Source organism: Prenolepis imparis, unplaced genomic scaffold (assembly GCF_030444845.1).
Source record: "Prenolepis imparis isolate NDT839.2.m4 unplaced genomic scaffold, iyPreImpa1.0 SCAF_13, whole genome shotgun sequence".
NCBI lineage: Eukaryota > Metazoa > Arthropoda > Insecta > Hymenoptera > Formicidae > Prenolepis > Prenolepis imparis.
Window position 1 is genome coordinate 9093018 of NW_028141171.1, and position 17414 is coordinate 9110431.

The 17414-nt window shown below is 38.1% G+C and overlaps 2 protein-coding genes across 5 annotated transcripts in view; one reads left to right on the top strand and one right to left on the bottom strand.

Annotated features, from left to right (window-relative positions):
- LOC145944853 (uncharacterized) overlaps window positions 1-12656 on the bottom strand; it is a 59568-nt gene extending 46912 nt beyond the window's left edge. Inside the window, exon 1 of the mRNA XM_083053432.1 lies at window positions 12148-12656. Within this exon, the coding sequence (XP_082909558.1) occupies window positions 12148-12238 (91 nt within the window). The 5' untranslated portion in view covers window positions 12239-12656. The remainder of the gene's footprint in view (window positions 1-12147) is intronic.
- Window positions 1-17414, top strand: part of Dctn4-p62 (dynactin subunit 4) — a 104445-nt gene that overhangs the window by 79251 nt on the left and 7780 nt on the right. The window lies entirely within an intron of this gene.

Below are 17414 nucleotides of genomic sequence, written 5' to 3' on the forward strand. Positions count from 1 at the left end.
TTAGTTTGTTTAGCGAAAAAAAACGCGCACCTTTTTTGTTTAAATATTTACTCAATTCAGAGTCGGAAGAGAGAAAAACGTGTCCCCTTTTCTGAATAACAAATAAATTGATTTTTCTTCAACTCGCGAACATTTTATCACGTATCGTATATAAAGATATTTTCTTAATCGGCGCTCTTAAATTGAACGATCGAGGACAAAATATATTTCTCGAAAATTTTGGTCCCTCGCATATCGTGAGAAATTAATTAAATGAATAAATAAGACTGTAATTTCTCGCAATCTCGTCGCCTGCTTTTTGAATTGGAACCCGCTACATTTTATTTGCTGCTCGTCCCTTCACCGTAATTGTCAACGAAGCATGTCGCGAAGGTGCCCGAGGTGGCCGAGTTTATTTTTTTTTTTTCTTTCACGTAAGTAGGCACGCGCACGCACACACACATACGCATGTATAGGTGCCGGCGTATCTCTTACCGGCGTATACCCGACTGTACTGTTACCTGAATGTAGGATACGAGGTGGGATACTCACGGGTAACTACTGGTTCCATTATCGCGTAGATGCTCTAACGGCCGATTTCTAACACCCAGCAATATCCTGACCAGGACGTTCGTCTCGGACGCAATCGATCCTTAATTCGCCCAACGTGCTCGCGTCATCGCTCGCAATTGAGAACGATATCGCTTATAATAGTGAAATTATGTATTACATTGTACACCTAGATTGTCCGACACTGTGGATGCGGTAACGGATGTTACCATCGAGGCTTTCAAGGCGATCGATATAACGCGGGTATTACAAGGAGAGAAATTTCATACATTACGTTGTAAAGTGGCAAGTTGATTAATCGCGTTGTTACGATGAGCAAATCAGGTGTTAAGCGTAGAAGTAGGGTGCGCATGACTGAGTGTTTCGTATTACACATTACATTGTGGGAAACGATACGGCACGACTGTATGTATGTACGTGACTCGATAATACACGTCGACAGTCTAGAAAGTGGTTAACATTTTGGCCCCGTTTTTACTGCCGTGAATCGTGCCGCGACGGTGGAGGCACAAACCTGTCGCGGGGCTGTGTTCGGTGTGTACTTGTGTAGCACGTGTGTCTTTCCCACATCACGACGGCCGTTGACTTGCACTAATCCCAGAGTGTGTACCCTCCGTATCTCGGTTAATTTTACATCTCCGTTTTCTTCTAAGGAGCGCTTTTCTCAAGCAGGAGGCTGTTAGAAGCGAGCAATCGAATCTTTATTTATTTTCATTTCGACTAACTTATGTTGCAATTTTTTCGTTTTATATATAACTTTATATATCACAGTGACTTTCCTCTTTCTCTGTTTTCAATGGAATTGCGTTATATAAAAATTATATGAAGTAACCGAATAAATTAAGAATGATAATGAAAAGGATAGGATAGGTTGACATAACACCCAGTTACATCTATTTACATCATCCACAAGTAATGGAATAAAATATTCTTTAAATAAGATGCGCGGCAATTTCGATTCTACTGTTACATAAATTTTTTAATTAGGGTAAAATGATTTTATAAATTGCAAGCAAAGTACAGAATGATAGATAAATATCTGGCCAATGATGATTTCCGCGGCCGGGTCCGCGGTCGGATTTCGCAGCCGCTCTAAAAGTCACCGGCGCGCGACTCCGGTGACTTGCGTAATTGCAAATGCTGAGAGATCAGCGTCACAGAGCAAAGGAGAGATTTTGACTTCTACGGACGTTTACATAACGGCACGAGATGGAATGTCAACCGGCGCTACCGCGATTGACTTACGTACATATGTGCCGTACACACGTTACGTACTTTAGTAACGGTAACGTTCGCGCGAAACCGCGAAATTGCAACGTCGCGAGATCAAAGGAAGAGATGATGATTTTTCGCAGAGACACTAGTATCGGCGACAGCCGGATCGACATCGATAAATTAAAGATTCGGACTGTTTTCTCTGAAAGTTTTCTCTGAAATGTAAACGCCAGTTAAGTTAAAATTATAGTAATTTTTGGGTAATAACAGGCTTTCAGCGCGAAAAATACGAGCCATAATATCCATAAGAATAATTTCAAGAAATTGTCGATTTTTGTCACATGAGTGACGTAAGTGGAAACCGATAGCGATTGGTCAGACAGTACGAAAAGTTCGCGGTGTTCTACTTTCGAGGGACCGTAAGTCATTAGCGTAAATTTATTGCATGAATTGGCGGTATCGAATCGATGTCTGGAACAAGGACCAGATTCTGGATCGGTTCACTGTGTTACTATAACGGACACATGTTTTCACGTGCAGCTATACGTATATATGTACAATCGACGTACGGAATACAAATTACACATCAACTCGTCGATCCAGGTGCATAACGATTCAATTATAGAACTATCTAGGATGAATTGAAAAGCAGAAAAATGTCATAAACTCTATAATGTATTCTCTATTCATTTTCTAAATTAATTCATCAGATTTTACGTTTGTCTTTTGCAATAATTTATTTTAATTATGAAATATTGACATTAGCATTTCTTCTCTTGTTTCTTTTTGTACGTTTTAAAATACATCGATCAATTGTATATTGACAAGGTATGACATTCAAAGAAGATAATTAAATTTGACTGCTGATATATTTTTAAAAGATTAGAAATTTGTTTGAGGCGAGAGGAATTAATCTTATAAATTTGTATTAGGTGCGTAATTTGAAGGCGGAAGTCGTAATAAAATTTCTCACCGCTAATTACTCGGGACAACAAAGTCAACCTCTTGCAATAATCAGTTCACGATATGGTTGATCAGATTATTTGTCTACCTTTCAAAATCAGAACTTTGCAAAAGCAAAAATCATTGGAAAATTATGCAAAAGTAACCAGGAACTGAATCGTCAGTTTTTTAATTAAAAGCACGATATATAAGCATGAAACCAAAGTTCTAATTCTGCAAGTACATCCTCAACACAATCTTCAGATTTAATCACTAATCTAATGAAATATTGCTCGCTCTCTTTTACTACAATGACGCAAAAAATGTATGGAGTAACGAGAATTATATAAGCCATTCTTTTAAAAGCAGAAACAAGAAGGAATTACTGGCGGCTTGTGTTGTTGCTAATCGCGATAATTTGAACCGCAAAAATCTCTGTTGAAAGCCTCGCTTTATCTTCCGTAATTGCGTGAACGATTACTTGATCGATGCTAATAAATCCTCGATGATGCGCGTAGCTTTGAAGCTTACAAGCGCCTAGAGTTAGGTTTCATTTATCATCAGCGTTCTTCACCGACGCGTTCCGCGATTGTATAATGCTACGAGAAAAGATTTTGAGAAAACAGTATCACACTTGCCGGCGCAAAAATTCTTGAGAGAGGAGCGAACAAACGACGGAAGTAACGCGGTCTGTGACTCCGCGAGGTCATCCGCTTCCTCGCGTTGTATCCGCGAGACTTGGGAGACGCAGTTGTTACATCATCAACGTAAGTTGTAAGTCGCGAATATGTAAATTTCCCGTCTGTCCATAATTTACCAAATCCAATAATTGACATAATAATTTAGTATTCATTGCGTGTACCGCAACGTCTTTTTTTTTTGTCAAGCGACAACGGTGCAAGGAAAAAGAAATCAAAGACGCGCGTTACCGCGAACTCTGCCGTTTAGTAAAAGTTATCCGTTTGCGGAGAGAGACGGGGGTCGGCCCATAATAGACAATACAATACGATTATCATCGCCTCTGCGCGTTTCTCGTGCATCGCGCGATGCGCTCCCGAGCAGGAAGGCAGACGCAGAAAATGCGCACGTGTGTGTGTGGGCAGGTGAGATGCCGGGTAACATACCGGGACACGCCCGCGTGCGCGCGTTTTCGCTATTACGTGGTCCCGGTTAAAGCCATTCGCGGCTAAATTATCGAGAATTCGCGCCGTTAGCCGAATGTTACGCATAAGGATGAATTTATGGAACTGTCTGCGCTCGAGTGTCGCTTAAGGGCTTTCCTGCGAATCGGCCCTCCATCAAGTAATTGTCCGTTCGAGTAGCGTAATAATTGTTAATCGTCTGCAGCAAATGTGCATGAAGTCGTCTGTGTGTGCCTGTGTGCGTAAATTCACAATCAGCTGATCGGCGCTAATAAAATAGTTGTATCAGAATTTTAGCATCGATATATGTTGATTTTTTTTTTTGTAGATATTTTAGCAGCTTTTATTCAATTTCACTTGATTGCTATAAAAATAGGCGGTACCATAAAATACGTGGATGACAAGCGTGTTCGAACTTTTTATTACGAACCTAGTGAAGCGCAAGAAAAAGAAAACTTGATTGGAATTAAAGGCAAAAAAGCGATGCGAACCGCGAGACCGCGAGAGATGTTGAAATTAACCTCGAGTGAATTATTCTCGAAAAGTTGGCAATTATTCGCATCATTTAACGTCCTAATTCCTTCACCGTCGTAATGATCTCCTCGGTGCGCCGAGATGGACAAACAGTTATGTCATCAGAACGCAGGTCGAGGGACCGCGCATTAATTGGTCTTGAGCTCACTCGGACATGTATGTGCGTACGTTTTAATTAGCCATCTGCACGTGAAGGAGTGCAGTGATATTACAGTTATTCGCTCGCGGTGGCACGTGCCGGGACGTTAGCTCTCTCGAACATTATATAAAGTTCGCTTACAGCTCGTCTGTAAATATATTTGCGATATAAACATGTATTATAAAATATTAAAATATAAGATCGTGCAAAATAAAATAATATAATAATATAATTAAAATATAATATTGTGTAAAAATTTACAAAATAAATTAGGAAAATGATACGATTCGTGTTCAAGCGAAATTATAGGATTTATCGCGCTACTTGATACAATGATATGCTTCATTCGCGATTCTCTCCCGCGATTTAATTTCGACAGAAATTAATAAGCCGGCGGCTACAAGAAGTTAATAAACTCAGCAGGATGCGGCAAATAATTTGTAACGTCGCCGAGACGGGCGATACGTTCGCAACCGGATGCGAAATGTGCGCACGATCGCGCCTGTTACCGATCCGTGGCACGAGTTAAATCTTCCGGAGAGTTCGACTTTGTTTTGCTATTCCGCATTCCGACCAGATTGCACACTTTTACCGCTGCGAGAGACCCTGGCTTATCTTTCTTTCTCTTTCTCTCTCTCTTTCTTTCTCATTTTTTTTTCTATGCCTCTAATTATAATGATTGCGAAGGTTGATGCTTATCTGCGTTGCATCGTTAAGCGGAAGAATAAATTACGCGAGAAGGATTTTCGAAAACATACAGAACGCGGGCGAGCACGGAGATCCATACCGTTAAGATTACCCGGAGGAATGTTCCGTAAGCATCCGTCTGATTAATGCAAAACAGTGAAATTATTTTCATCCGCGTCTCCGCAGTCTCTCTCTCTGTAATCGACGAATGGAAGGACATGAATTACAATTACAAAGTTGCTTTACGAGCTACTTGAAGCAGCGAAGGTATTTATTACCGCCTTACTTTCGCATTATGTAAAAATGCCATTAGCTACATGAGTTCCTGCAATGGGCGACGTTAATAACCACGGATTTTAATCAACGATACATAGAGCGGAAAGATTCACCTTAGATTTGTCAAGGCTTGTATCATTAAAGTTCACTTGTGTGGTGATGATAGGGAATAGACTTGTCGCGCGGGACAAGTTTCTTCGCGCATAATAATGGAAACGTCCTCGTTGACGTCGTCCATTCCAGGAAGAATGTAGAGAAGCTTCTATATCTGGCATCGCGCTATCTCTGAAAGTAATCCTACGATGATGATGACGACGCGCGATGATTGGCGACGATCGTCGACGGCAGTGATCGGCGCTTCGGACGTTGATTACGACACAGCAGAGAGAAAAGAAACGCAATATAATCAGCGAAGGTGCAGAAATTGGAGACGTATGTTAATGAAACATCGATAAGTGGAAGCGAAAATGACGTTGCAACGGTAAAACGGTAGATGTTGTCCTGCCGAAGGACACCCGGAGCTCGTTTGTCTCGATTGAACCCCTTGTGAGGAGAAGCGCCGGGAAGATCCGCGATCGGTTTGGCGCGATCAACCGGGGACTGCAATCGAGGAATGCAACTTTCTTCGAGAAATGAAATGTTTGAGCTTTTCAGCGCGCCTAACTGTCGCAGACTCCAGAATGTCGACCTGACCAACGAGATACTTTCCGTATCTCTTCCGGAAGGTCTCTGATAAACGTTAAAGTCTTCCCTCCCCCACCGCTCTGCATCATAAATGATATGTTCCACAGTGACGATATAAGCATGTAATGATATGAGATGGATACTAAATGTCGGAGATATAAATATTTGATATAAATTTTTCTTGTCAATATTTTATTTCTTATTCAGACGTGAAAGCAAATTCAAGCTCTTTCGGCGAAGATATTTTCATCCGATGGTAGCTTTATCGGCGGTATTCGCGTTTTGTTCATAGAGCGGCAGTTTGCGGGCGAATAAAAGAGTCGTAGAACCCTTGGAAATCCCACGGATTGTATCTCGTCGACGAGATTGGAACTTGAGAAAACTAGCACCAGCTTGATAACACTGAGAAACTCATTCGCGCGCATTATTGTAGGGGAAGAAGGGGACTCTTTTCTCGAGACCAGAAGACCTTGGCTGGCTGGAGCATAAATATAGAAATTGCTGTCGATTCGAACGCACTTTGCGAACCTGCTGCCTCGACTAACGGAAAATCTCCTCGCCGTGCTTCATTTACATTTTTCACCTTGCGCGTGTAACGTTCGCATGTGCGACCTATAATGCGTGTTGTGTCATGCTTGAATTAAGAGAAGCTATTCTGTTTATTGCCGGAAAGATATTAATTTCGATGCCCGTACGAAGAAATACTTGAGCAATAAAACTGTAATGGCGTCATAGCTATCTCGAATTCGTGACGTGTAATTAAAAAATAACACAAACACAGAAAGATGGATAATTGGCCAATCTAATCGATCATGTAAAAGTGGCGATGACTTTTAAAGTCGTAATACTCGAAGATTGTGGCGAATTAAAATTCACGATGAATCGTTCATGTTTGAGGTCACGGCATGTATTTTCAAGCGAAACACGTAAGAAGAGGTCTATGGTTTACGAAGCTTTTACGAAACTAGTTTCTCGATTCCGAAATTTTTGCAGAAATAATTACACTAACAAATTTAAAAATATATAAAATAATTATGCCATTATAATCTAATAATATGTTAATCAGATACAAAGAAGAAAGAAAGATGCAAAGAGGATGTACAGAGATGTGCACTGTTGACGTATTACAAAGCGCCAGGAAATAAAATTGTTAGTAATGTCACGTAATCTACGTAGTCCGTTAGGAAGTTCCTCAACACAGTTACATAAGATTATGCAAAAATGTAGGTCGGAGTAAATGAAACCAATGCAAACGCTGATCGATACTCCCCCGTGTACTATATCAATTCGCCTGAATCGTCGATGCCCTGAGTTCGAACGCAAGGCACGTATTCGCGATCCGTTAAGATCGATTTATCATTAAAGCATTCCGTAGCAATGGGACACTCTATTCTCAAGTACGAATACTATTCCACGATACAATCCATACGCGACACGATCTAAATTTATGACGTAAATATCCCTTCTTCTTCGCAGCATTCGAATCGTCGAGCGATTATTGGATTTATAATTTATTATGTATATTTTACAGCTGAAAAGAGAGAGAAAAAGAGAGAGAAATTCTTAAATAAATAGATACATGGTTTATTAATTAAGTCAAACTAGATAATTCGATCGATTAATTGAATCGCGGATAATTACGCTGAGATCGTTTCATTATTAAAAGGGGAGAGTTTTATTGAGCCGAAGCGAAAATAGTCTCTCGAGGAAAAAAAAAGAAAGAGATACGCCATGGGTTTTTCTCACGACTTGCGCGCGGATGAATCTCGTGAAATTAGGTCCCGAGACGAAGTCTCGATACTCGAGGGAATGCAAACTTTCATCGCCCGGAGCTCTCGGACGGTTGCGGAGAATTGTGCCCGTACACATGTCCACTTTCGTGAATCGAGACCCACCTTGGCACATTTTTTTTTTCCTCGCGGATATAATATTAGCGAGAGCGGTCGAAGAACCGCGAAGAGCCGTATCGGTATTTTCGCGCCGACTTCCTGTGCCGTGCGCAAGAGAGAGATTCGTACTTCCTGATAAAAACGGTGCACGAGCCACAAAAAATGAATGCGCGATCGTTACGTTGACTGGCAGTGCTCGTAACTCGTACAGTTACGAGCGCTTCCGCGCCTCTCTTATTACTGCTAGTTTGCGCGATTTGAAATTGTAACGACTGTAAAGAATGAAGCGATTACATCTTCTCGCATCACGCGGACTGGCGCTCGCATTGCGTCGATTTTCCTTCGAAGACGATTAATCTTCTCAAGAGCGACAAAAATAATCACGATATGAGAAGCGATTAAATTAACGAATTGTTTTACTCTTCATAAAAAATATATTAGCTTAGGGATATCTGAAATTTATGATGGTTAATATTTTTTTCCGTGTTTGACAAGTATGATGTGTCGGCAATAGATTTGACAAGTAACAGCTGATGAGCTGTCATTCTCTTTCTTTTCTTATTCTGCTCTCGCGGAGTAACTATCGTATATAGATTTTTCGGGGCTTTTGCGTAGAAAAGTATACTTTGCGTTTTATTCTTTATCATGGAGCTTCTCTTAGCAAGTTTTACGGATAATCTAGTTGTCTCACAACTTTGCACGGAGGTAGAAACCGTAACTTTGACTAACTAAACCGGTATTAGGTGGATATGTAAGAACGTCCACCGTTGTAATGTTAAGGGCGTCGCAGGGTGTCCTTCGCTAAGCACATTTGCTTTGAATCGTGAATTCTCTGGCGGATTCCTTTAGTCAAAGTACCCATAGTTTATGTTATAAACAATCGAATACAGATGATTTTTTTTAAAATTAATCTACAGAGGAACAAAATTATATTTATATGTAAATTATATTTAATATATATTTTTCAATTAATTTTAAATAGATATTATTTTTATAGGATTCTAATTTGAAACTTTGTTTTCACATGATTATATTGAAAATTGAAAAGTTGCAATAAATGAGGATCTCTTTTGATATTTTTACTTAAAAAAAACTTTCATTAAATTAGCTTAAGGGAAAATTAACTTAAAAGAATGAGAGAAATTCAAAGAATTCGCAATTCAAGTGAGATACGTTTAGTGAAGGACTATATATATACATCGGCTTCTATATATAGCGTCATTACGGCACGCTGTAAATAAAATGAAAACGATAGAAAGAATTCATCCCTTACATGGCATCGTCGATGATTGCGCAAAATGATTCCGAGTGCTGGAAGGCTTTTGCACGCGCCAACATTGCAGTGGGGATGCTGCCCGTTTTTATATCGAATGGAGAAAGTCCGTTTTTCTATCGAAAGGAGATATACATGACGGCAAAGAATTTTTCAGGAGGATAAATGGAAATTTAGAAAAATTTAGACAAAATATTCTGCACTAACATTCTGTATGTTTTGGAATTTACCTTAAAAATTGTACAAGAGTAATTTTTTAAAATTGTTAATAAGATTAAAAAAGCACTCATTATCAAAATATTTTTTAGTGAAAATAAACAATCTAAAATAAAAGTTATGATTTAAATATATGTATCAGAAATTAGGTATGTATATGTTCAGAAAGTCCGATCTTTTCTTTTGACGATTCTAAGTTTTTTTTCAAGAGTGATAAAAAAGCATAATGCAGAACTGTTCTTAGCACTCGTGACAGCTTTCCAATGAGATACTTTGTTATTTTGTCGTGACACTTTCCCTTCGCGTGAAGCTTACAATTTTAGCGCGGCGATATTTAATTTGAACATATTAAATAGAAGTAGAATTATAAAAAATATAGGATTGCAAAGATTGCAAGATGAAAATACTGGAATAATCAAGTAGAAAATTTATTCATTCGTTATTCGACGATAATTGATGTTTTGCGCCTAGTCATAAATTTTGCCATATATTTCATTGAACGCCTCCCAAGTGATTTGGTCGATGGAAAATTATTTACAAACGAGCGTCCGTTCTCTTCGCCACCCGTATTGCGCTATAAATCTTATTAGTATCTGTTTGCTTCAACGTCACATTTACTTGCGAGAAATTTCCTCATAAAAGATATCAGTTATCGCGAGAAAATTTCTTGGTGCAAAAAATCGCATGTAGGAAAAAAGTTCCATCAAGAAAAGAAATTTAATCCTTTGAATGTCGTAAATAAAATAATATAATAATAGAAATAGTAAGAGTTTTAATTAGTAAGAGTTTTTTTAACAGTATTCTCAAGGACCGTTGCTAGAATTTATTACTAACTATAAAAATTGAGAAAATTTATTTGTGCTTTCAACGAGAAAATCATTCGCAATCTCTTCTATCTACTAAATCCTCAAAGTCTTCAAGTTCGCTATGCAGATTTATTACGCGGGATCACGTTCCATATTCAAGAGCACCGCGAACGACTCTCGCGATCAGAATTGAGAGACTCGTTAGAAGAGATCCTTGGTAACGACGTCTCTTGATCTCTCCTATTTCATAGGAGTGAATGTGAGAGTCGTTCGCAGAACTAATATCGGCAAGGCCAACCGCCGCCGATAAAATGCTTAGGATAACGCACCCTGTTCGTTCGATCTCGAGAGCCCCCGTGTTCGTGACGCCGGCTAATCTTGTGGACCAAAGTTGCAAATACCCGCGCGCATCATCGACAAAAATATTTTAAAGCTGATTTCATTCAAAGATGAAGCTGTGCTCGTCTGATCGCTTAATAGAATCAGAATGAAATTAAAACAACGAAGTTTGTTTCTAATATTGTTGTATTAAATCTTATTTTCATTTTTTCATTATATTTTACGATTTACAAATATGTCATACACGTGATTTAGAGGCAAATATAAGAATAAGCATTTTCGATATATCACATACCGCGTAAATATCATTTAATCGAGAATGATATTTATTCTTCTCATTAGCGGCATATTATCAAGCCGTTAATGAGGAGAACGTTTTAAAACAGCTTAATATATATAAAGCCGCTATATTCGGAGAAAGAGAAAGAGACTTATACTGATCGTTGACGATTGGACAAGCACAGACTGCGAAATGTTGCACAGTAACGGGGTTTTTCGGTGACATAGCTAGAGAAACGTAGGTAGGTCTTGTGTCTAGATCACTGATACTGTATCGAACGAGCGAGGATACTTGTATAAGGTACACGCCACTGAGCACCATAACCCGCGCAGACCGTTATGCGGTTTATAACACATAAAGCGTAAGTGATGCTTTCAATGTGTTTCCGTAAATTTGTGCAAGCACCGATGATCTCTTACGGTTAATTAAAATTGTTATTGATAACATCTGCGATACAAATTATTCGAGTCGTTAAATTTGTATTTTTACATAATGAGATATTTTATATAATAACGCAGAGCTCTCGTAGACACAAGACCATCATAATTTTTCTCTCTTTTGAGCCTCCTTTTATCTATACTCCTTTTATATATCTTTATAAATAAATGACAAATTTTTTTATTTCATGCGCTTCATTCATTCATTCATTCGACGCTGTAGATCGGCTTTTTAATTTTGCATTCGTTATACATTTTTAATTGCACGGAAAGAGAACTGGTTACGCGTCGGCTCGTTTCTGCCGAGCCTAGCGTTACACAAGTGTGTACGGGTAGATGTCCTGTTAATGGAAAACGCCGCATTATCTCGAGGTGAACGCGGAAGAACAGGTGTTACAAAAGAAATTATCACGTGCACGCGCGCCGTTTCCGTGTTGACGAGTAGAGTAGATTCACTGTCTAGCCGTCGTTGATCGTTAGTTATACGTCAACGGGTGTAATGAATAAATTAAAGCCCATGTTGAATCGAGGCTATGCGAATCCCAATAAAACACGCGATGCAACGTTATTTCGCGATGAGTATAATTATTTATTGCTTTAATAAAATGGTCGTTCACACTTGATATGTTCATACATGACATGTTAATGAATACATGCTATAAAATTTATTTTATGTATTATTTTATACCGTTCTTTTTTTTCTATAAATACATCCGTATTCTATTGGATTAAAACTCACCCTCGGATCGTATTTGAACCGTGATGGTCAGCAAGAGCGTCACTAGCAAAAGCAATTTCGTAAACCAAAGCCTCCACATGTCGTCGCCCATCTGTTTGGAGTCCCTCGGAGCGGCAGCACTTTGAATTAGCTCAAAGTTAGGAAGAAAAGACGTGCACTCTCACGTGAACCAATCCCGCGAGTATCGGTGCTAACTTGTCCGTTACATGGGCGACAGTTCCGTCGAGCACCTCGCGATCACCTTTCGCGGTCTTTGACAGTAGCGCGCTTCCCGAAAGAAATATTAAAATCCGGCAAAGAACGTCACAAAAAATGAATTAAAAAAAGATTAAGGAGAGAGAGAGAGATTGATAACTCCACGTGGTACGTTAAACGATAAGGTGGAAATTACACCTGATTATCGAATAGGAAAAAGTTTATGAGAGCTCCGCGCGACGGAGCAGCCGACCGATTGACCTTTCTCCGGGTGCGTAACTTTGTCTGTGTCCCGGTGAGGACTGAAGGGGAATCAAGGCCCGCCGCCGGGTGTTGGGGAACCGGAGAAAGGTGTATCAAGAGAGAGAGGCCAGAGGCGAAGCGGATAGGACCCCTCTTCGCCATTCTCTCCCTACCTTTTCGACTTCTTTTCCCCGCTTCTTCTTCTTCTTCTTCATCTTCTGAACGCTCTCGGTCGGCCACGGCACCGGGACATGCGGCGCATCGGAGAGCTTCCTCGACCGACTCTTTGACCAGCCCGGGTCTGGTTTGTGTCATCCATTTGTAGAACTTCGCGGAACCTCTCTAATCTCTATTACGCCGTAATGACAATTTGACAGTATTGTAAAAGCAATATTGTCAAACATATGTAGAAACGTCTAGCGTATACATTTTGTAAATTATTACAAAAAAAATATGTTACAGACTAAATTCGCTGATAGGTCAAGATAGGTCCGGTATATTTCTCTTCTTGGCCTTGTACGGCTCGTGCTACTGATCGACGAGCCAGAGTACATCCGTTAACTGTCGCAGCTGCATTGAGCAGATGTAGCGCAAATTGTTGCGAAAAACCGCAGGTTGACAGACGAGATTATACCAGTGTGAATAATAGCAATCTTTTTATATGAATGCGTTCAATCAAATGATAAGAGATATATTACTAAATCTGTGACTATGACTCTCTCGAACTCGCGGAAAATTCAATTGAAATTGCATCTATCCATCATATTCTCAACAACCACTCTGTATTATCAATACAGGTGCGATATATCTCAATATTTGTATTCTTGCAAAATCCTCTCGTGGATACGAACACGCGATCGGTCCTCGCTTCGAAAATCAAATCTACATATTTATGACTAGTGTCCTACTGAAAAAAACATAACACTAGCACACTATTCTTACGACTACATTTATTGCCCGGTATGCGGGACACCTGTTATCGTGCTCTCAATGAACTTCGAAGGTTGGTGGGGTTAAAAGGAGAGGGAGAAGTGCTGTTTTCGAAGCGGCTGCAATCGAAGGCGCGAGGTAGGAGGTTCGCATTATAGGTGCCGACCCGCGAGGACCTACATTCGCCAGCCACAGTGAGAGATGCCGCGATCGCAGAGGACGCTCTCCTCTCTTCCTCTCTCTTTCTCTCTCCGGGTCGAGAAGGCCCCGTCTCCTCAAGTATTCGTGTCGGTGCTGGCCGACTGACTTAATAAGTGATTTTCGAATTCCATCGCCGAGATTCTTCCAGAGAAATTATTGTTCGTCCATCTTTCCCTCTCCTCGTGCCTTAGAGTTTCTGAAAAAAATCTTTCCTGTAAACAACCACGCACACGTGGTATGGAATGAGAAATTGAATAAAATTAGAATGCGCGTGATGTCTTCTTTCTTAATCCGTAAACGATGACATCGATCTAAAAGAAATTGAAGGACTATGAAGAGGGAAAAGAACGAGTGAATAATTTTTTCTTCTTCTCGCTTATTCGATTTGCATAAGATGCAATATCAAAGGAAGAAATATTGAGATACAGCGCGCTATTTATAATACATATAATATAGAATGGCTGTTGAAAATATGATGGATAGATACAACTTCAATTGAATTTTCTACGAGTCTCGAGAGAGTCACAGTCACAGATTTAATAATATATCTGTCATTTGATTGCTATTGATATTTTTTACAGAAATAGATTTTTTCTTGTTTTAATATTATATTTTTTTCCATTAGAGAATAGGTCTCCTGATAAAATAGCGTTTAATTCGAAAGAGACAGATTACGCTGTAATTGTTATAAAAAATTAGAAATGATCAATTAATTATCAATAATCGATGAAGCATTTTAATAGACATCAGAAGATCAATAGAAATTTTTTCGCTATTATAAAAACGAAAACAGAATAATTTACGATTCGTTACGCGTAATTTTCAGAATGAGTCAGATTTTTTTTTTCCTAACAACTTCCATGTTACTGTACAGCTATGGACTCGAGCTTATCATGAAATTTCCTGTAAAGAACCGCGCGTGCTATTAAAGTCATTAATAATCAATCCATCGATTCCATTGCGCGCGACACGCATGCCGATTTCCTTCCTGTTTTCCCACCGGGAAGAGAGAAAAAACTTTTACTGCGTTGCATGTCTTTCGACGGCAGCATATGTTACAACACCAATAAAGCCGCGCACCGTGTCCTCGTCGAACGCGGAACAATCCAATCAGACAATTACGCATAATCGAAGAATCGGAAGGCTCGTTCCTTTCGCGATATGGAGAAGAAAAATAATCGTTGATTAAACATACAGATTGAATATCGAAACGTAATATCGCTTTAATTGCTTTTACTGGAAACGTAAAATCGAATTACAAGTTCCGTCTTGAGATCTCCGTGTTTCATAAGACAGCCGCAGGAACTAATAATTATATTATCTGAAATATATACGAGCTGCTAAGAGAGAATTTCCAATTCTTATGAGTATCGAGAAAGTTATCGCCGATGTTTCAAAAATAACGAGTTATTTAGCTATGCTGTTAATAAATTTCAATCGTCGATACAGCAGCAAATATATTTAATACATTTTTATACTTTATAATCAGATCAGATATAAATATCCCTCATCAAGTCGTACACACTTTCCCCGAATTCTTTTATTTTTAATCAATTTTTCTTTTAGAAAAATATTGGCGTTATAAGCCATTAAAAATATAAAAATTAAAAAAAAAATTTTTAAGTAATAAAATCTCTTAATTAATTTCTTGTGTTAGTAAATTATTTTTTGATACAATTCCAATTTGTGAAACTTACAAAGATACATGTTAAACGTTGGAAAGTTAAATAAATAATAATTTTGTTTGATATTTTTCGCTAAAAAAAAGAGTCAATATACATATCAAGGCAGTTCAAAGAAAAAGTGCGCTCAGTAAAAGACTATACGTTCTTATCGTTCAACGAAATACCGACTTCATTCAGAATGCATCGTCAATTATCGAATACCTTGATGTTACCTTGGTGTTCCAAATAGCACCAAGTTCCAAGGATACCGAGGAGAATCGGATCGCAATTACGGGGCGTTATGATGGTTCCACCGTTAAGCTTGGCTATGCACTATCGCGGCGGCGACGTCGACTAATATTATGTTTACTGGCGTAAAACATCTGCCATTACTGTCCACCGGCTATCGACTAGCCTTGCATAATCTCAATACGGTTATGTATACTGTTAGTTCGCGCAGATGTTCGTTCGCAAGATTATCCTTGCAGCGGAGATCAGATTGCAGTTTGCGGAGATAGCTAAAGGCAATTTAAGAAATCTCAGAGAAAGCATTTTGATCGCGCGAAAATTCTTTCAAGAATTGTCTAAATTTAAAAGTTCGAAATTAACGCTTTAATTAGCTGATGTGTATGTCAAAAAATATTAATAAAACGTTAATTTGCTAATTAAATTTCAAAATAATAATATGTTAAAAATATTAAAATAGTAATATGTTGTAAATAATATGTTATAATTCCTTAAACTCGATTAATATTTTTGACAGTTATCAGCTGATTTCTGTCAAAAAATATTAATCGCAGATAAGGCATTATAATATATTATTTACAACATATATTACTATTTTAATTTTTATAACGTATTATTATTTTAAAATTTAATTAGTAAATTAACGCTTTATTAATATTTTTTGACAGAAATCAGCTGATTAAAACGTTAATTTGTTAATTAAATTTTTAAATAATAGTATGTAATAAAAATTATAAAATAATATATAATATGTTTTAAATAAAATGTTATAGTACTTTAAATTCGATTAATATTTTTTGACAGTTATATATCAGCTGATTTCTGCCAAAAACTATTATTCGAGTTTAAAGTATTATAACATATTATTTATAACATTATTATTTTAATTTTTATAACATATTTTTATTTAAAATTTTAATTAGCAAATTAATGCTTTAGTCAGCTGATTTCTGTCAAAAAATATTAATTAAGTTTAAACAAACTTTATATAAAAATATCATTCTTTTTTACATAAAATCAAAGAATGGCGCGCGCGTAGCGCGCGCTTGTGTTGCTTTAGTATCCATGAAAATAAAATCTATGATTTTTCTCAAAACTTAAGTGAGAGAAAGGGAGAGAAAAATTAAATCTTCTTGAATCTTTTTCTCGATTACCATTTCGTGTACAGTTAGACCGATCTTAGAGAAACGAAGATGGATTTGTGTGTTCTCCAGTTATTAACCTTACGGTCAAGCGTGATTAGAAGATATGATGAGATTGCATAGTATGCGATTAGCAATTTTAATTCATGCACTCCCCCCACGTGATCACCATATGATATCGAAATATTCGACATAAACGAAAATTGTTTTTCAAATACAACATAACATAGAAATAAATTTTATGAAGATTATAACATACTATATACCTATATATTTCATAATTATTTGCATGACGATGGACTCGACTGATTAGCAAGACAAATAAAGCTTTATTTTTATTGGAATATAAATAACGTATTAATTAAGAATCGATCGTCTTCTATTATATACGAAGATTATGCGGGACACAAGCCAACTTTCACTCTTTACTCACGTGATCGCCGCCCTTCTCTCTTTCCGCCAGAATGATCCGCGGTTGTCCAGAGAAATTTTTTGCAGCTGCAATTGCCGTATCGTTGTAGCCGCGTAACGCACAGGAAGTCTTTGTCAGCTGGATTCCTTTGATTTCTCGATTGGAGCATCTACAAAGATAATAGAAAAATATTTTGCAATCAATGTTGTTTGCCTTCGATAGTTTTCTATTCTC